This window comes from Scyliorhinus torazame, chromosome 4 (assembly GCF_047496885.1).
Source record: "Scyliorhinus torazame isolate Kashiwa2021f chromosome 4, sScyTor2.1, whole genome shotgun sequence".
Classification (NCBI taxonomy): Eukaryota; Metazoa; Chordata; class Chondrichthyes; order Carcharhiniformes; family Scyliorhinidae; genus Scyliorhinus; species Scyliorhinus torazame.
The window spans coordinates 279,800,798-279,820,990 of NC_092710.1; the positions used below are offsets into that span (position 1 = coordinate 279,800,798).

General features: G+C 55.1%; 1 protein-coding gene across 3 annotated transcripts in view; it reads right to left on the reverse strand.

The window, feature by feature from the left end:
* cyb5r4 (cytochrome b5 reductase 4) overlaps nt 1-20,193 on the reverse strand; it is a 191,426-nt gene that overhangs the window by 101,238 nt on the left and 69,995 nt on the right. For all 3 annotated transcript variants that reach the window (XM_072499837.1, XM_072499839.1, XM_072499836.1), the window contains 3 exons: nt 16,128-16,221; nt 10,580-10,612; nt 9,930-10,052 (listed from right to left, as the gene is read on the reverse strand). In XM_072499837.1, coding sequence (XP_072355938.1) covers nt 9,930-10,052; nt 10,580-10,612; nt 16,128-16,221 — 250 coding nt within the window. The remainder of the gene's footprint in view (nt 1-9,929; nt 10,053-10,579; nt 10,613-16,127; nt 16,222-20,193) is intronic.

The window sequence follows — 20,193 nt, forward strand, 5'->3', positions numbered from 1 at the left end:
GGTGTGTGTGTGCGCGGAGGAATGTGTTATGTGTGCGGAGGAGTGTGTGTGTGTGCGGAGGTGTGTGTGTGTGTGTGTGCGGAGGTGTGTGTGTGTGTGCGGAGGTGTGTGTGTGCGGAGGTGTGTGTGTGTGTGTGCGGAGGGGTGTGTGTGTGTGTGCGGAGGTGTGTGTGTGTGTGTGCGGAGGAATGTGTTGTGTGTGCGGAGGAATGTGTTATGTGTGCGGAGGAGTGTGTGCGTGTGTGGAGGAGTGTGTGTGTGCGGAGGTGTGTGTATGTGTGCGGAGGTGTGTGTGTGTGCGGAGGTGTGTGTGTGTGTGTGCGGAGGTGTGTGTGTGTGCGGAGGTGTGTGAGCGTGTGTGTGTGTGTGTGTGCGGAGGTGTGTGTGTGTGTGTGTGTGTGTGTGTGCGGAGGTATGTGTGTGTGCGGAGGTGTGTGTGTGTGTGCGGAGGTGTGTGTGTGTGCGCGGAGGTGTGTGTGTGTGCGCGGAGGTGTGCGTGTGCGCGGAGGTGTGTGTGTGTGCGCGGAGGTGTGTGTGTGTGGAGGTGTGTGCGGAGGTGTGTGTGAGTGTGTGTGCGGAGGTGTGTGTGTGCGGAGGTGTGTGTGTGTGTGGAGGTGTGTGTGTGCGTGTGTGGAGGTGTGTGTGTGTGCGGAGGTGTGTGTGTGTGCGCGGAGGTGTGTGTGTGTGCGGAGATGTGTGTGTGAGTGTGTGTGCGGAGGTGTGTGTGTGCGGAGGTGTGTGTGTGTGGAGGTGTGTGTGCATGTGTGGAGGTGGGTGTGTGTGTGTGCGGAGGTGTGTGTGTGTGTGCGGAGGTGTGTGTGTGTGCGGAGGTGTGTGTGCGGAGGTGTGTGTGTGTGCGCGGAGGTGTGTGTGTGTGGGTGTGTTTGTGTGCGGAGGTGTGTGTGTGTGCGCGGAGGTCTGTGTGTGTGTGCGCGGAGGTGTGCGTGTGCGCGGAGGTGTGCGTGTGTGCGCGGAGGTGTGTGTGTGTGTGTTTGTGTGCGGAGGTGTGTGTGAGTGTGTGTGCAGAGGTGTGTGTTTGTGTGGAGGTGTGTGTGTGCGTGTGTGTGCGGAGGTGTGTGTGTGTGTGTGCGGAGGTGTGTGTGCGTGCGCGGAGGTGTGTGTGCGTGCGCGGAGGTGGTGTGTGCGGAGGTGTGTGTGTGTGTGCGGAGGTGTGTGCAGAGGTGTGTGCGTGTGCGCAGAGGTGTGTGTGTGTGCGGAGGTGTGTGTGCATGTGCGGAGGTGTGTGTGTGCGGAGGTATGTGTGTGTGTGTGCGGAGGTGTGTGTGTGTGCGCGGAGGAATGTGTTATGTGTGCGGAGGAGTGTGTGTGTGTGTGCGGAGGTGTGTGTGTGTGCGGAGGTGTGTGTGTGTGTGCGGAGGAATGTGTTATGTGTGCGGAGGAGTGTGTGTGTGCGGAGGTGTGTGTGTGTGTGTGTGTGCGGAGGTGTGTGTGTGTGCGGAGGTGTGTGTGTGCGGAGGTGTGTATGTGTGTGTGCGGAGGTGTGTGTGTGTGTGCGGAGGTGTGTGTGTGTGTGCGGAGGAATGTGTATCTGTGTGCGGAGGAGTGTGTGTGTGTGTGCGGAGGTGTGTGTGTGTGTGTGTGTGCGGAGGTGTGTGTGTGTGTGTGCGGAGGAATGTGTTATGTGTGCGGAGGAGTGTGTGTGTGTGTGCGGAGGGGTGTGTGTGTGTGCGGAGGTGTGTGTGTGTGTGCGGAGGAATGTGTTATGTGTGCGGAGGAGTGTGTGTGTGTGTGCGGAGGTGTGTGTATGTGTGCGGAGGTGTGTGTGTGTGCGGAGGAGTGTGTGTGTGTGTGCGGAGGTGTGTGTATGTGTGCGGAGGTGTGTGTGTGTGCGGAGGAGTATGTGTGTGTGCGGAGGTGTGTGTGTGTGTGCGTAGGTGTGTATGTGTGTGCGGAGGTGTGTGGGTGCGTGCGGAGGTGTGTTTGTGTGCGGAGGTGTGTGTGTGTGCGGAGGTGTGTGTGTGTGTGTGTGCGGAGGTGTGTGTGTGTGTGCGGAGGTGTGTGTGTGCAGAGGTGTGTGTGTGTGCACGGAGGAATGTGTTATGTGTGCGGAGGAGTGTGTGTGTGCGGAGGTGTGTGTGTGTGTGTGCGGAGGTGTGTGTGTGCGGAGGTGTGTGTGTGTGTGTCTGTGCAAAGGTGTGTGTGTGTGCGGTGGTGTGTGTGTGCAGATGTGTGTGTGTGTGCGCGGAGGAATGTGTTATGTGTGCGGAGGAGTGTGTGTGTGTGCGGAGGTGTGTGTGTGTGTGTGTGCGGAGGTGTTTGTGTGTGTGCGGAGGTGTGTGTGTGCGGAGGTGCGTGTGTGTGTGTGTGCGGAGGTGTGTGTGTGTGTGCGGAGGAATGTGTTGTGTGTGCGGAGGAATGTGTTATGTGTGTGGAGGAGTTTGTGTGTGTGCGGAGGAGTGTGTGTGTGCGGAGGTGTGTGTATGTGTGCGGAGGTGTGTGTGTGTGCGGAGGAGTGTGTGTGCGTGCGGAGGTGTGTGTATGTGTGTGTGTGCGGAGGTGTGTGTGTGTGTGCGGAGGTGTGTGTGTGTGTGCGGAGGTGTGTGTGTGTGTGCGGAGGTGTGTGGGTGTGTGCGGAGGTGTGTGTGTGTGCAGAGGTGTGTGTGTGTGCGGAGAGGTGTGTGTTTGTGCGTGTGTGGAGGTGTGTGTGTGTGTGTGTGCGCGGAGGTGTGTGTGTGTGCGGAGGTGTGTGTGTGCGGAGGTGTGTGTGTGTGTGCGAAGGTGTGTGTGTGTGTGTGTGCGGAGGTGTGTGGGTGTGTGCGGAGGTGTGTGTGTGTGCGGAGGTGTGTGTGTGTGCGGAGGTGTGTGTGTGTGTGCGGAGGTGTGTGTGTGTGTGTGCGGAGGTGTGTGTGTGTGTGTGTGCGCGGAGGTGTGTGTGTGTGTGCGGAGGTGTGTGTGTGCGGAGGCGTGTGTGCGTGTGTGCGGAGGTGTGTGTGTGTGTGTGTGTGCGGAGGTGTGTGTGTGCGGAGGTGTGTGTGTGCAGAGGTGTGTGTGTGGAGGTGTGTGTGTGGAGGTGTGTGTGTGTGTGTGTGCGGAGGTGTGTGTGTGTGTGTGTGTGTGCGGAGGTGTGTGTGCGTGCGGAGGTGTGTGTGTGTGCGGAGGTGTGTGTGTGTGTGTGCGGAGGTGTGTGTGTGTGTGTGTGTGCGGAGGTGTGTGTGTGTGTGTGTGCGGAGGTGTGTGTGTGCGGAGGTGTGTGTGTGCGGAGGTGTGTGTGTGCGCGCGGAGGTGTGTGTGTGTGTGTGCGGAGGTGTGTGTGTGCGGAGGTGTGTGTGTGCGAAGGTGTGTGTGTGTGCGCGGATGTGTGTGTGTGTGTTTATTGGGGGGTGGGGGTGCTGTTGGCTCAGTTGGCTGGGTAGCCTTCTCCTGGCTGGGGTGGACACAGGACCCACCTCCTTTCCCTACACGTGGCGGAGAGTGCAGTGCTATGGGATGTGCCAGCCTTCGGGCAGAGAACTGAGGAAGGTGGGCAGTGTTGAAGTGGAGGTGATGTCAATCATTTCCTTGTCACTAATCAATGCTGGAGCCTGAATGACTAGATTTCTTAAACTTACTATTCTTGCTCTGAATGAAGTGTAAAACGAGGTGAAATTATTCCTTACAGGTGGTTTCAAAGCTGAGTCACATTTTCAGCATTATGACAACAAGCATTTTATTCATCAATGCACAGCAGCATTTAACAGATGTTTGCATAGATATGTAGATTTAATTATGGAGACAATAAATTGATTTTCAATGAAACGTACATAATGCATGATTAGTATGAAGAGCAAGTTGCACAAACACAACCTAGCTAGGTGTCGCCAGTGCTAAAGTTCCAATCTGTGCTACCTTGTGTTCCAGTGCTTTGCCTGCTTCAGTGGTTCTCATCTAGTAATTCACTACTTTGGATGAAGCAAACTTCCATCAGCGTGTATGAGTGATGGGTACATATAATGAGCATATCACACAGCGCAAATTTCATATATTACAGATATGGTCAACTTGGGAGCGTGGAATTGGCGGAGGAGGGAATGGGAAGGAGCAGAGACAGGAGGGATCGGGGCGGAGCGAGAGTCAGGAGGGAGCGGGGAGGCGCGGGAGACGGGAGGAGTGGGAGACAGGAGGGATCAGGGAGGAGCGAGAGACAGGAGGGAGTGGGGAGGAGCGAGAGACAGGAGGGAGTGGGGAGGACCGGGAGACAGGAGGGAGTGGGGAGGAGCGGGAGACAGGAGGGAGTGGGGAAGGAGCGGGAGACAGGTGGGAGCGGTAAGGAGCGGGAGACAGGAGGGATCGGGGAGGAGCGGGAGACAGGAGGGAGCGGGGAGGAGCGGGAGACAGGAGGGAGCGGGGAGGAGCGGGAGACAGGAGGGAGCGGGGAGAAGCGGGAGACAGGAGGGAGCGGGAGACAGGAGGGAGCGGGGAGGAGCGGAGACAGGAGGGAGCGGGGAGGAGCGGGAGACAGGAGGGAGCGGGAGACAGGAGGGAGCGGGGAGGACCGGAGACAGGAGGGAGCGGGGAGGAGCGGGAGACAGGAGGGAGCGGGAGACAGGAGGGAGCGGGGAGGACCGGAGACAGGAGGGAGCGGGAAGGAGCGAGAGACAGGAGGGAGCAGGAGACAGGAGGGAGCGGGGAGGTGCGGGAGACAGGAGAAGGGGGGGAGGAGCGGAGACAGGAGGGAGCGGGGAGGTGCGGGAGACAGGAGGGAGCGGGGAGGAGCGGGGGACAGGAGGGAGCGGGGAGGAGCGGAGACAGGAGGGAGCGGGGAGGTGCGGGAGACAGGAGAAGGGGGGGAGGAGCGGAGACAGGAGGGAGCGGGGAGGTGCGGGAGACAGGAGGGAGCGGGAGACAGGAGGGAGCGGGGAGGTGCGGGAGACAGGAGAAGGGGGGGAGGAGCGGAGACAGGAGGGAGCGGGGAGGAGCGGGGGACAGGAGGGAGCGGGGAGGAGCGGGAGACAGGAGGGAGCGGGGAGAAGCGGGAGACAGGAGGGAGCGGGGAGGAGCGGGAGACAGGAGGGAGCGGGGAGGAGCGGGAGACAGGAGGGAGCGGGGAGGAGCGGGGGACAGGAGGGAGCGGGGAGGAGCGGGAGACAGGAGGGAGCGGGGATGAGCGGAAGAAAGGAGGGAGCGGGGAGGAGCGGGAGACAGGAGGGAGCGGGGAGGAGCGGGAGACAGGAGGGAGCGGGAGACAGGAGGGAGCGGGGAGGACCGGAGACAGGAGGGAGCGGGAGACAGGAGGGAGCGGGGAGGACCGGAGACAGGAGGGAGCGGGGAGGAGCGGGAGACAGGAGGGAGCGGGAGACAGGAGGGAGCGGGGAGGACCGGAGACAGGAGGGAGCGGGGACTCGAGGGAGCGGGGAGGAGCGGGAGACAGGAGGGAGCGGGAGACAGGAGGGAGCGGGAGACAGGAGGGTGCGGGGAGGAGCGGGAGACAGGAGGGAGCGGGAGACAGGAGGGAGCGGGAGACAGGAGGGTGCGGGGAGGAGCGGGAGACAGGAGGGAGCGGGAGACAGGAGGGAGCGGGGAGGACCGGAGACAGGAGGGATCGGGAGACAGGAGGGAGCGGGGAGGAGCGAGAGACAGGAGGGAGCAGGGAGGAGCGGGAGACAGGAGAAGGGGGGGAGGAGCGGAGACAGGAGGGAGCGGGGAGGTGCGGGAGACAGGAGGGAGCGGGAGACAGGAGTGAGTGGGGAGGAGGAGACAGGAGGGAGCGGGGCGGAGCGGAGACAGGAGACAGCGGGAGACAGGAGGGAGCGGGAGACAGGAGGGAGCAGGGAGGAGCGGGAGACAGGAGGGAGCGGGAGACAGGAGGGAGCAGGGAGGAGCGGAGACAGGAGGAAGCGGGGAGGAGCGGGAGACAGGAGGGAGCAGGGAGGAGCGGAGACAGGAGGAAGCGGGGAGGAGCGGGAGACAGGAGGGAGCAGGGAGGAGCGGGAGACAGGAGGGAGCGGGGACTCGAGGGAGCGGGGAGGAGCGGTGACAGGAGGGAGCAGGGAGGAGCGGAGACAGGAGGAAGCGGGGAGGAGCGGGAGACAGGAGAAGGGGGGGAGAAGCGGAGACAGGAGGGAGCGGGGATGTGCGGGAGACAGGAGGGAGCGGGGAGGTGCGGGAGACAGGATGGAGTGGGGAGGTGCGGGAGACAGGAGGGAGCGGGAGACAGGAGGGAGCGGGAGACAGGAGTGAGTGGGGAGGAGGAGACAGGAGGGAGCGGGGAGGAGGAGACAGGAGGGAGCGGGAGACAGGAGGGAGCGGGGCGGAGCGGGGGACAGGAGGGAGCGGAGACAGGAGGGAGCGGGAGACAGGAGGGAGCGGAGACAGGAGGGAGCGGGAGACAGGAGGGAGCGGGGGACAGGAGGGAGCGGAGACAGGAGGGAGCGGGAGACAGGAGGGAGCGGGGAGGAGCAGAGACAGGAGGGAGCGGGAGACAGGAGGGAGCGGGGAGGAGCAGGAGACAGGAGGGAGCGGGAGACAGGAGGGAGCGGGGAGGAGCAGGAGACAGGAGGGAGCGGGAGACAGGAGGGAGCGGGGCGGAGCGGGGGACAGGAGGGAGCGGGAGACAGGAGGGAGCGGGAGACAGGAGGGAGCGGAGACAGGAGGGAGCGGGGAGGAGCAGGAGACAGGAGGGAGCGGGAGACAGGAGGGAGCGGGGAGGAGCAGGAGACAGGAGGGAGCGGGAGACAGGAGGGAGCGGGGCGGAGCGGGGGACAGGAGGGAGCGGAGACAGGAGGGAGCGGGAGACAGGAGGGAGCGGGGCGGAGCGGGGGACAGGAGGGAGCGGAGACAGGAGGGAGCGGGGGACAGGAGGGAGCGGAGACAGGAGGGAGCGGGGAGGAGCAGGAGACAGGAGGGAGCGGGAGACAGGAGGGAGCGGGAGACAGGAGGGAGCGGGGAGGAGCAGGAGACAGGAGGGAGCGGGAGACAGGAGGGAGCAGGGCGGAGCGGGGGACAGGAGGGAGCGGAGACAGGAGGGAGCGGGGAGGAGCAGGAGACAGGAGGGAGCGGGAGACAGGAGGGAGCGGGGAGGAGCAGGAGACAGGAGGGAGCGGGAGACAGGAGGGAGCGGGGAGGAGCAGGAGACAGGAGGGAGCGGAGACAGGAGGGAGCGGGAGACAGGAGGGAGCGGGGAGGAGCAGGAGACAGGAGGGAGCGGGAGACAGGAGGGAGCGGGGCGGAGCGGGGTACAGGAGGGAGCGGAGACAGGAGGGAGCGGGGGACAGGAGGGAGCGGAGACAGGAGGGAGCGGGGGACAGGAGGGAGCGGAGACAGGAGGGAGCGGGGAGGAGCAGGAGACAGGAGGGAGCGGGAGACAGGAGGGAGCGGGGAGGAGCAGGAGACAGGAGGGAGCGGGAGACAGGAGGGAGCGGGGAGGAGCGGGGGACAGGAGGGAGCGGAGACAGGAGGGAGCGGGGGACAGGAGGGAGCGGAGACAGGAGGGAGCGGGGAGGAGCAGGAGACAGGAGGGAGCGGGAGACAGGAGGGAGCGGGGAGGAGCAGGAGACAGGAGGGAGCGGGAGACAGGAGGGAGCGGGGAGGAGCGGGGGACAGGAGGGAGCGGGGAGGAGCGGGGGACAGGAAGGAGCGGGGGACAGGAGGGAGCGGGAGACAGGAGGGAGCGGGGAGGAGCAGGAGACAGGAGGGAGCGGGGAGGAGCGGGGGACAGGAGGGAGCGGGAGACAGGAGGGAGCGGGGAGGAGCAGGAGACAGGAGGGAGCGGGAGACAGGAGGGAGCGGGGAGGAGCAGGAGACAGGAGGGAGCGGGAGACAGGAGGGAGCGGGGAGACAGGAGGGAGCGGGGAGACAGGAGGGAGCGGGGAGGAGCAGGAGACAGGAGGGAGCGGGAGACAGGAGGGAGCGGGGAGGAGCGGGGGACAGGAGGGAGCGGGGGACAGGAGGGAGCGGGGAGGAGCAGGAGACAGGAGGGAGCGGGAAGAAGCAGAGACAGGAGGGAGCGGGAGATAGGAGGGAGCGGAGACCGGAGGGAGCGGGAGACAGGAGAGAGCGGGGCGGAGCGGGGGACAGGAGGGAGCGGGAGACAGGAGGGAGCGGGGAGGAGCGGGAGACAGGAGGGAGCGGGAGACAGGAGGGAGCGGGGACAGGAGGGAGCTGGGAGGAGCAGACGGGAGGGGACAGGGCGGACAGTCGGGATGGGGCTGGGTAGACAGTCGGGAGAGGACAGGGCAGGCAGGCGTGAGGGGACAGGGCGGGCAGGCGGGAGGGGACAGGGCGGGCAGGCGGGAGGGGACAGGGCGGGCAGACGGGAGGGGACAGGGCGGGCAGACGGGAGGGGACAGGGCGGGCATACGGGAGGGGACAGGGGGGACAGGGTGGGCAGGCGGGAGGGGACAGGGCGGGCAGATGGGAGGGGGCAGGGCGGGCAGACGGGATGGGGCAGGGCGGGCAGACGGGATGGGGCAGGGCGAGCAGACGGGATGGGGCAGGGCGGGCAGACGGGAATGGGGCAGGGCGGGCAGACGGGATGGGGCAGGACGGGCAGACGGGAGGGGGCAGGGCGGGCAGACGGGTGGGGGCAGGGCGGGCCGACGGGAGGGGACAGGGCGGGCATACGGGAGGGGACAGGGAGGGGACAGGGTAGGCAGACGGGAGGGGACAGGGCGGGCAGATGGGAGGGGGCAGGGCGGGCAGAAGGGATGGGGCAGGGCGGGCAGACGGGATGGGGCAGGGCGAGCAGACGGGATGGGGCAGGGCGGGCAGACGGGTTGGGGCAGGGCGGGCAGACGGGATGGGGCAGGGCGGGCAGACGGGAGGGGGCAGGGCGGGCAGACGGGAGGGGGCAGGGCGGGCAGACGGGTGGGGGCAGGGCGGGCAGACGGGTGGGGGCAGGGCGGGCAGACGGGATGGGGCAGGGCGGGCAGACGGGATGGGGCAGGGCGGGCAGACGGGAGGGGACGGGGAGCAGACGGGAGGGGACAGGGCAGGCTGACGGGAGGGGACGGGGAGCAGACGGGATGGGGCAGGGCGGGCAGACGGGATGGGGCAGGGCGGGCAGACGGGATGGGGCAGGGCGGGCAGACGGGAGGGGGCAGGGCGGCAGATGGGATGGGGCAGGGCGGGCAGACGGGAGGGGACAGGGTGGGCAGACGGGATGGGGCAGGGCGGGCAGACGGGATGGGGCAGGGCGGGCAGACGGGAGGGGACAGGGCGGGCAGACGGGATGGGGCAGGGCGGGCAGACGGGAGGGGACAGGGCGGGCAGACGGGATGGGGCAGGGCGGGCAGACGGGAGGGGACAGGGCGGGCAGATGGGATGGGGCAGGGTGGGCAGATGGGATGGGGCAGGGTGGGCAGACGGGATGGGGCAGGGCGGGCAGACGGGATGGGGCAGGGCGGGCAGACGGGATGGGGCAGGGCGGGCAGACGGGAGGGGGCAGGGCGGACTGGACGGGAGCGGGTTTGGACGGATTGGGGTCCTGTGCTAGGAGGTGGGGACGGGGAAGGTCGGATCGGGACGATGACTTTGGTTTCGGCCAAGGTGGTGGCGGGGGTAAGGGGGGGTGGGCGACAGGGGTATGGTATGTCCCCTGAGCTGCCCTGTTCACTGGATCTCGATTTTTAAAATCGTTATTCTGCAGTTTCAAGTTGTATTTCCTTCTAACTCTTGGAGTGTAACTATCAGGGTAAAACTAGCAGAACCACCCGAAGTTAGTAATTTAAATTGCTTCTATCAGATGGTTCCCAGCACAGCACAGCCGTCCAGTGAGTTAGCATTTCTGGGCAATTGCCGCGCAAACCCTTATGTAGGAACCTCCTAGATGGATTCCCCAGTGCATCACTGAGGTATACCAAAATGCAACGCTGGGGAAGCAGAATGTTCTGGGCCTTGATCTTTCACTGAGATCACAAATGAAGAAAAGAATTTCAAAAGAAAATATATCTCTCAACATATTACTCAAATGATAAAATTATAAATATTCATACCTCCATCAGTATTCTTTTTGTACGAGTTATGATGTTCTCGAGGTTGTCCAAGGTCACTCCATAGAACACTGTTAAGCTTTTTAAGGTTCACTTCTATTTTCCCCACCTTACTGGCGCAGTGAACTTTAAAAAAAAGTTGCAATTTACTTCTAATTAACAGCGCATACAGAAAATGGTGTTCAACAGATCTCAGAACAGTCTGAAATTCTGCGTTAAATTCCTAATGCAACACTCAACTGGAGACAAATTGTAATTATCACAATCGTATATCTTGAAGGTGAACTTTAAAAAAAAGTTGCAATTTAAATGGTCAATTTTACATCAACCGAAAATTGTTGGAAGTCCCTGCCTAAATTTCTGATACATGTCATAGGCAGGAGAAACCCAAAGTCGGCTTCATGTACTTGGAAAACTTTCCTTGTATTTTGGGTGAACAATACGGAGCTTCTAAAATACATCAATATTTTATTGATGCATTGTCCGAGATTAGTAAGGAAAGTAAGGAGGTACTTAATATGAGACATTGGTGTAAATAGACAATTGCCCTGCAAGGAACTAAGAGCAAAAATATTATTAACTGCAAGCATGAATAACATTGAATAATTTCACTATTGTGTGAAAGCAAGCAATTTTATTAAAATTCTACATACCAGATACTACCTCTTGTACCTCATGACTGAGTTCTATACAAAAAAAACAAGGAATTTTGTCAATGTCAAAAACATTTCACAGTATTTACAAATAAAGTAAGACAAAATCTATATGTAGGATGAATTGACATCAAGAGGCCTGAATACCCTCTAAATGCTGTGAAGCAATAAGAGTGAATTCATGATCCCATTGGTTGGATGGGTAAATCCCAAGCCACATATTATCTGGGAAGATCCAAAGTTTCATCTGGTGAGTGAAAAGTCACCCAATCCATGTTTGACCATTTGTTCTCAAGCTGCGAGCCATGCTGGCAAGGACACATTTATCACCAATTTGTGCTTGTCGTAGAACGATGATGGAGCATCTTCTGCACTGTGATTGTTTTCACAACGGAGTAGCACAGTCAGCCATTTCAGGGAACATTCAATTGTCAATCAAATAGGAGTGGATTTACCACAGCATCTTGGCCCCACCACCCTGGCTATAAAAATGCAAGGGGAGCACACCTCTGCTCCCAGTGGCTGCCCTGCAGTAATTCAACACTGTGAACATACTTACGTGGTTGGAGGTGGGACTTCCATCACGATCTCGGGAGACATTCACCCTCAGAGAACTGCCTGCCAATCTGTTTGGCCAGCAGCTCTCTAGTCTCAGGAACGCCACTAGGAGCAGTGGCCACTGCTGGGACTGCAGCCAGTCCCGACGAAGGGGTGCCTGGACTCAGAGGGTCTTGCCGGGACCAGGTTGACATGCCCTGCTGAGGGAGGTGTGGGGAGGCGCCAGGTTTGTGAGGCTGCTGGGGAAGGTAAAATTCGGGGGGTCAAAGTCTCCACTATTATTTTGATGGGCACAGGGGCCCACGAATGAGGTTCCCGCCCCACCCATCCCCTTGCTCGACACCAGCCCATGCAGCGAAAGTGATAATGGTTTCACGGTCATCATTAGACTTTCAATTCCAGATTTTTATTGAAATAAAAATTTCAACATCCACCGAGGTGGGATTCGAACCCGGGTCCCCAGTGCTTGCCCTGGGTCTCTCGAATACTAGTCCAGTGATAATATCACTATGCCATCGCCACATTAAGTGGTCATTAATTGGCCTAAGGATGGGCAGGTTGCCCAGCAGCTTGCCCGTGCCGTTTAATTGCGGACGGGGCAGGAAGGCAGCGGCACGGTGGCCACTGGATTTTACATACCCCCTGCCTTCAACTTTCCCTCCTATACACCCCCTCAGGAGGCGGGGGAATGGGGTCGGTGGAAGCAAGCGTGCAAAATTGAGCCCATAGTATGTCATTTGAGTTTTCCCTCAGAAAAGGGAGGAATGAAAAGTGCACTTTGCTGAAGGGCATTAGTGAATCAATTGCTTCAATTGGGTGCTCCTGGAAAGTGCCTGGCTTCACCAGAGAATGAGCCTTGATGCAGCATGAATCATTGCCTTTAGAAGAGAAAAATAAATTACAAATACTCAACATCACCTTAACTATTCTGATGAGACACTTGCTTGCTAAAGACTTTGGCCTGAGTTTCTTGCCTGTTGAGCTTGTGCACTGGACGGGCCGGGAAGTGGATGATTTCACACTGGCTGGCCAATTAACGGGCAGCTAGCGTGAAACGCTCACTGAGAAACGCTGAGGCTGCTGGGAAGGGTGGGGAAAGGGTAGGAGCCAAGGAATGGAAGGTCTCGGCTGGCATTTCTAATGTGCTCCCTTAGGTGGCCAGCCGCTGCAGTGCTGTCTCAGGGTGCTGCAGACCCGTGGAAAATAAAATGCAATGGGAAAACATTGCAACGAATGTCTGGGCAGCACATTCAAACATAAATCTTAGACACAGACATCTTTTAAAATTTAATTTCAGCCACGACATTTTATCCTGCCCAGGATCGCAGTTGCAGCTAAAACATAAAGGCTGCTTTGGCAATCGGCCCGCCCTACAGCTGTAAAAGCAGGCGGGCCATGTAAAATCATATCTCCTTAATGGGCTAAACTACCTTCTTGGTTGTCAGCAGGTGAACGCCCGACTCTTGCGTGAGCCTGCCAACCAAAATATCACGCGTGCATGATGTCGGGATGCGGGCCTGATGTCTTCTTGCACAATTTCACGCACTTCCTAGTTGTGCACATACCCGCCCAAGCAACGCAAGATTCTGGCCTTGATGTTGTACAACATTATAAATGACAGGATTTGCAGATCTATCTCGTACATTTAATATAAAACATCGGGCACCTACATATTAAAGTTCCATTCTAACCCTTATTTGAAGGGGTGGGAGATAAGACAATGGATTGGATTGTGTAGTAGGAATAAAGGTCATTATAGTAGGAATAAAGGTCAAGCTATCAGTATTCATAGTTGTTAAGGAATAAACTCGAAAGCCACTTCCAGTATCTGAACACGTACAGTTAAATGTGGAAATCAGGAAGCTGCAGTCCGAATTGCCTTGGGCATCCAGAAGCTGCACCACACTGGCACAAAAGCAAGCAAGTTGCGGTGAGCTTTTATAAAACATTGGTTTAGCCTCAACTGGACTATTGTTTCCAATTCAGGGAACCACGCATCAGAGGAATGTGGTGTATTTAGAGAAAATGCAGAAAGGTTTCACAAGAATGGTTCCAGGGATGAAGGAATTCAATTTCAAGGATATATTGGAGAAACTGGAGTTGCTCTCATTTGGGAAGACAAGCTTGCCAGGGGGTTTGATAAAATCATGCGGGGACAGAGTACATAGGCAGAAACTGTTTCCATTGGAAAAGGTACAAGAACGAGAGGATAAAGATTTAAGATACGCGGCAAAGGTAGCAACGGCGACGTGAGGAAAATTGTTTTGGTGCAGCAAGTGGTTAAGGTCTGAAATACACTGTCTGAGAATGTGGCAGATTTAATCGTGACTTTCAAAAGAGAATTGGATAATGATACAAGAAGAAAAGATTTGCCGGGCTATGCAGAAAAGAGACGGGTGTAGGACTAGGGGAGTTGTTCCTGCAGAGAGCCAGCGAGTGCACAGACTTCTTTCTGTGCTCTGACTATTTAAATGGGCTGCAAGGTAGCACACTGTTGCTTCACAGCGCCAGGGTCCCAGGTTCGATTCCGGCTTGGGTCACTGCCTGTGCGGAGTCTGCACATTCTCCCCGTGTCTGCGTGGGTTTCCACCGGTTTCCTCCCACAAGTCCCGAAAGACATGCTAGTGAGTGGAATTGGACATTCTGAATTCGCCCTCTGTGTACCCGAACAGGCGCCGGAATGTGGTGACTAGGGGATTTTCACAGTAACTTCATTGCAGGTGTTAATGTAAGCCTACCTGTGACAATAATAAAGATTAATATTATTCTATTCTCTTAATTTCCTCTTGGACCATGCAACAGAATTTTTCAATCTCAAATGCCTTCTGAAAAGCGACACACCGCTTCAACTGCATTCCCAATTTCTACAGAATCATATCTTCAAGAAACACGATTCAGGAAGGAATAGTTTCCAAGTTAGGATGCTGTGTGGCTGGAAGGGGAATTTGGTGATGTACCCCTGCATCTGCTGGTGATAGGGATTGCGGGTGGTAGAGATTGTGGGTTCGTAAGATGCTGCTGAAGGAGGATTGACGAGTTGCTGCTGCACATCTCGTAGATAGTACACACTATTACTACTGTGCGCTGGTGGTGGAAGGAGTGAATGTTTAACTTGATGGATGGGATATCAATTAAATGGGCTGCTTTGTCTTCGAGAATGTGGAGCTGAGTGTTGTTGCAGCCGCAAACATCCAGGCATGTGGAGCATATTCCATCACAGTCCTGACTTGTATCTTGTAGATGGTTAGAATCATAGAATTTACAGTGCAGAAGGAGGCCATTTGGCCCATCGAGTCTGCACTGGCTCTTGGAAAGAGCACCCTACCCAAGCCCACACCCCCCACCCTATCCCCATAACCCAGTAACTCTACCCAACACTAAGGGCAATTTGGACACTAAGGGTAATTTAGCATGGCCAATCCACCTAACCTGCACATCTTTGGACTGTGGGAGGAAACTGGAGCACCCGGAGGAAACCCGCGCACACACGGGGAGAACGTGCAGACTCCGCACAGACAGTGACCCAAGCCTGGAATCGAACCTGGGACCCTGGAGCTGTGAAGCAAGTGTGCTAACCACTATGCTACCATGCTGCCCTTGTGGAGAGGCTTTGGGGAGTCAGGAAATTAGTTGTTTGCCACAGAGTACTCAGCCTCTGACTTCTTCTTGTACCCAAATAATTCATCTGTCTGGTCCAGTTAGGTTTCTGGTCAATGGTAACTTCCAGGACGTTGATGGTTAGGTCATGGTAATGCAGCTGAATGTCAAGGGGAGATGGTTAGCTTCTCTCTTGTTGGAGATAGTCATTGCCTGGCATTTGTGTGGCATGAATGTTGCCTACCACTTAACAGGCCAGGCCTGAATGTTGTCCAGGTATTACTGCATACAGGCAGACCTCTTCAGTATCTAAGGAGTTATTAATGGGTACCGAATATTGTGCAATCATTGTTGCTGAGTAGGTACTGCTTAACAGCACTGCCAATGACACCTTCCATCACTTTGCTGCTGGAATCAGTTGACCTGGTATAGACAAAAAGGGTATCCCTTCAATCCTATGCTGATGTTGCTCCATTGAACCACCTGACATTGATGGGCTAGTGCTGTAAACAACCTCTCTGTTTAACCTACTGTTAATGTTTAACCTACTGTTTCTAATGCTTTCAACTTCATAACTTGTGAAATTGTCAAATCTTTCTCCAGAAAAAGAGATTTCACCAAATTTACCTTCCTTTTTGCTCTAATCCCCTGGCTGAAGATTTCAATGTTGACCATGAGCTATGGTTCTGCTTCTCTGCTTCAGGTAAAGTGGCTTCAAATGATTCATTGCTAAATTCCCTTCTTACTCTAGGATCAAGGACAACTTCAAACTTTTTGCTGCAAATCAACTCCTTTAACCCCCCTTATTCTCCCCATCTATCTTCATTTCTGATCTGAGGTACAAGGAGCCCAAACATTTCATTTCAAAATGAAGGTTAAGCCATTGGCTGGTCTTCTATAGAACCTTTTTAGGATATTCCACTACATTAAAGGCTGTTGGTATCTGTGACAAAATCTTGCATTGGATCATCATCCTCTTCTTTAGATCCCATATTTTTAGGTAAATGGACAATAGAAAACTTTCCAAGATCATCAAAAATTGTTGGAGGCATTCCATGCCTTGTTTCAACATTTCCTACTTTCTTTTAACTTATGCTATCACAAACATTTTTTACTTGCAGTCATCATTTTAAAATAACAGGAAAAAATGATTTATTTAAAATTCTTCAACCGTTTAGTTCCCTAAACTGGGTGCTGACCCATATAAGTTTTAACCTTGCAACAATGAACAAATTCAGCCTTGAATTCTAAGGTACATTTTCAGCAATTGATTAGCAAAGCTTTCAAAAATACAATATCAGTGATAAATATGTAGTGACTAATGTACATACAGAATGAAAACACTCATTTTCTGATTTAGTTAACCAACAGCAACAGTGAAGCACCTACATACCAAGGTGAAGGATGTAAGAATATTCTTGTTGACGAACTTCTGTTCTGAGCACACCACGTTCCAAGTCGACAATCACAAAATCGGAGTTGATGTCCTTTGAAATAATTTTTGCACAAATTAGGAACTGCCGCAAATTCTATGCTCCTTCAAATGAATAGGTTCAGATTAAGAATTTAAATAAGCAGATTTATAGATACTTGGAATAACTGCTCATTTTGCATGCAAGTAGCATTTCAATTATTGGTACCATTATGTATATTATAAATAGTCATATCAAATTCCTCCCTTTCCTTTTGAAAGGAATGTGTAATTTGTGAGTTGGTACCAGAAAAGATCATCACTGATTGTTAAAAACGCTGAACTAGTGCATTGAAATCTGTGAGAGAAAGGATTCTGCCATCTCTACCTGGTCTGGCCTAAATGTGACTCAAGTCCAAAAGACAGTTCACTCTTTGTGACCTCGGAAGATACTCTGCTGTACAATCTAAGACAATTAAGGATGCTTGGTAAAAACATCTGAGTCAATGTCACCCACATCCTGAACACAATTTTTTATAAAAGCAATACTTGGTGTGGGTAGTGAGCTGTGATCTGAAATGCTCATTACGACAGGCGAGTCTGACAACTACATTAGCTCAGCAGGGGTTCTGTTTTGACAACCAAAATGGATTGTCGACATCTTTATGTGGTTACAACAAGTTGTTCAGTGATCTCTTTTGTCAATGTCTCAATATTTATTTCGATAAGATTATCAGGTGTGAAGTGGTTACAGCTTATGCTCCTGATTGACACTTTAATAGGGCTCTTGGCACGGCATTTTTTTCAAAGATTTTTGAATGGGTGTTTTTTTCGCTCAGCATTTCCACACTTGCCATTGTTATTGTATGGCTCATTACTTCTGCGCATTCTGGGTAAATGGGCACAAAGGTTATGAGGGGCCATGGGGGTGGGGGTGAGGGATTGCTTTTATAGGATAACGGCATTGCGATTAGGTCAGCAAATCCAGTTAGGCCAAACACCAGATTTAACCTTCACAAGACAGTCAAACCTCAGCAGCTTAACCATAGTCTTAGCAACCATCCCTAACTGCGCCAAGGCCAAGACCTGCTCCTCCAGAACTAGTTTTCAGTTCCCCGTCAGCCACACCCACCGGCTGCTCTGCAAGGGCCACTATGCTGAGCTGGTGGATGCCGGAGCCCCCATCTACCTGGCCGCTTTGCTGGAGTATCTGACATCCGAGATCCTTGAGCTGGCAGGCAAAGCGGCCTTGGACAACAAGACAACCCACATCGTCCTTCATCACCTGTAGCTCGCCATCCATAATGGCGAGGAACTCAAGAAGCTGCTGGGAGTGGTCAGGACCATTCCTGAACGGTCACGCCCAGGGCGTGGTCCTGTCCAATATGCAGGCTGCTGTCCGAGAAAACCTGGAACCCCAGCAAGGTTTATGCCTGAAAGGGGGGGGGGGGGGGGGGGGGGGCAAGACGAGGGATAAAAATCCCTCACTGCTCTTGAGCTGAATGGCTTGCATTGTAATAGAAAATTAAGAGTCAACCACATTTCATTTCATTTCATTGCAGTGGGTCTGGAATCCCATGCAAGCCAAACTGGGAAAGGATTGCAGATTTCCTTCCATAGAGGATATTTGTGAACCAGATGGGTGTTTACACCAATTGATGATCATTTAATTGTCACCAGTATTTAGACTAGCTTCCAATTTCAGACTTATTAATTAATTGAATTTAAATTCTACCAGCTGGCCTCCTGCGCCCAGGGCAATAGCCTAGACTTCTGGCCCTGGAATTTCAGAAGGACAGTGAACAGGAAGGATTAAGACCGGAGAACAAAAATATAGGGCGGGATACACCGCTCCTGGGACTAAGTGCCCGCGCCGTCGTGAATGCCGTTGCGTTTCACGACGGAGCGAACAGGGCCCAGGCACGACCTATCCTGGCCCCTACAGTTCATGCCTAATGGGCGCCGCGCCATCCTGCGCATGCGCGGGGAACTTCTTACGCGTGCCGGCCCCTCACCAACATGGCGCCGGTGTTCTGGGGCAGCGTGCGGAAGGAGGTAGACCTGGGGGGGGGGGGAGAGGCCGGCCCACGATCGGGGCCCACCATCAGAGGCCCCCCCCCCCCCGGGTGAAGGAGCCCCCCCCACCCCCAGCGTTCCCGCAGAGTTCCCGCCGGCAGCGATCATGGGTGGACGGCACCGGCGGGAACCTGTTGTGTCGTAGCGGCCTATCGGCCCATCCGGGCCAGAGAATCGGCGCTCGCCGTTTGCGGTGATTCTCCGAGCGGCCCGGCATGAATCACGCGGCGCTGGTTTCGGGGGGGTGGGAGAATCGCGTGCGGGGGTTGGGGCGGCGTGGCGCGATTCGCGCGGCGCCCCGGCAATTCTCCCACCCGGCGTGGGGGGGGGGAGAATCGCGCCCATAGTGGGTAAAGGGGCATCAAACAAATAAAAAGTAAAAAGGTTCATGAGTGAACACGGTGGCGCAGTGGATAGCACTGCTGTTTCACGGCGCCGAGTCCCAGGTTCGACCCTGGCTCTGGGTCACTGTCCGTGTGGAGTTTTCACATTCTCCCCGTGTCTGCGTGGGTTTCACCCCCACAACCCAAAGATGTGCAGGTTAGGTGGATTGGCCACACTAAATTGCCCCTTAATTAGAATAAATGAATTGGGTACTCTAAAATGTTTTTTTTTTTAAAGTTCATGAGTGAACACACAAGACAATGTGTGAAAAATAATGTATCTGCAGAGAGAGGAAGAGATGAAAGAACACATCACATGTTTTAGCCGATCAAACAGGGACAAGTACAGGATATTGGCAGAGTGTCACCTAGCTTGAAGATTCCTAAGAGAACTGAATCAATGCTCATTAGGAAAGTTGAAGAGGGACAGAAATAGTGTGACAAGAAAATGGTGCACCATGAAAAGTGTACAAAATTAATAACGACACAAGTGTATCCTGCTTAGGTACAGGTTCTCGACAATATAAACTAGTTGACCTCCCATGACATTACCCATAAATCAAAGGATATGCTGGCCGCTTTACCAAACTCCAAAAATTCCTCCAAAGCTTTGAAATCCAATATATTCTGCTGCCGTGCTGTTTAGCCCAGGTACCCTTCTTCACTGCACCCGTAACCTTCGCTACCCCAATTCTTTTTTTTCCAATTAAGGGGCAATTTAGTGTGGCCAATACACCTCCCCTGCACATCTTTGGGTTGGGGGGGGTGAGACTTACACAGACACAGGGAGAATGTGCAAACTCCACACGGACAGTGACCCGAGGCTGGTGTCGAACCCGGGCCCTCTCCACCATGAGGCAGCAGTACTAACCACTGCTCGATCGTGCCGCCCTAACTTTGCTACCATTTAAGACACCAGGAACCTTCTGAAGAGGAGAGACAAAATGCACTAGGGTAGCAGTAGATTCATGGTATTTTGGAGCACTTGGGTAAGGCGGGTATCAAGGGTTTTACTGCTCCTTCCCTTCCACCTCCTTCTCCTTTAATATTCATTTGGCTTATGCTGATTTTTTTCTTCCCCTTCCTCTGACTTCTATGTTATGACTTGTTCTGTGCCTCAACATTAGCATTGCATTTCCCACTGGGAAAGTGGCCTTTCAATTTGATGAACCTACAAGTGAAGCCCTGTGGTTTGCTAAGACTCTGGTTAAGCTGCTGAGATTTGCCGGCCGTGTGAAGGTTAAATCTGGTGTTTGGGGATTCGGATATTTGGGAGAGGGAGATTGCATAGTTGATAGAGAGGCAGGGATGAATGAAAAGAGGCAGAGAGAGAAGGAAGGCAAGACAAGTGTTAGATAGTTGGAAGTTGGGGAGGAGAACTGGAGGAGCTACTGAAATGGGGAAGTTGCAGACTGGAATTATTCCTGGAGAGTAAGGAGTAGCCAGCGACCTTTATTTACCCTGGGTTCATCCCCGTCTCACATCTCTCTTCTGCTTCTTCTCACCCACCAGTTGCTACACAATTTCTCCTTCCCTACTTCCTCCTTTCACTGATCCCATCCACAACCTTTCTGCTCCCCATTATGCTC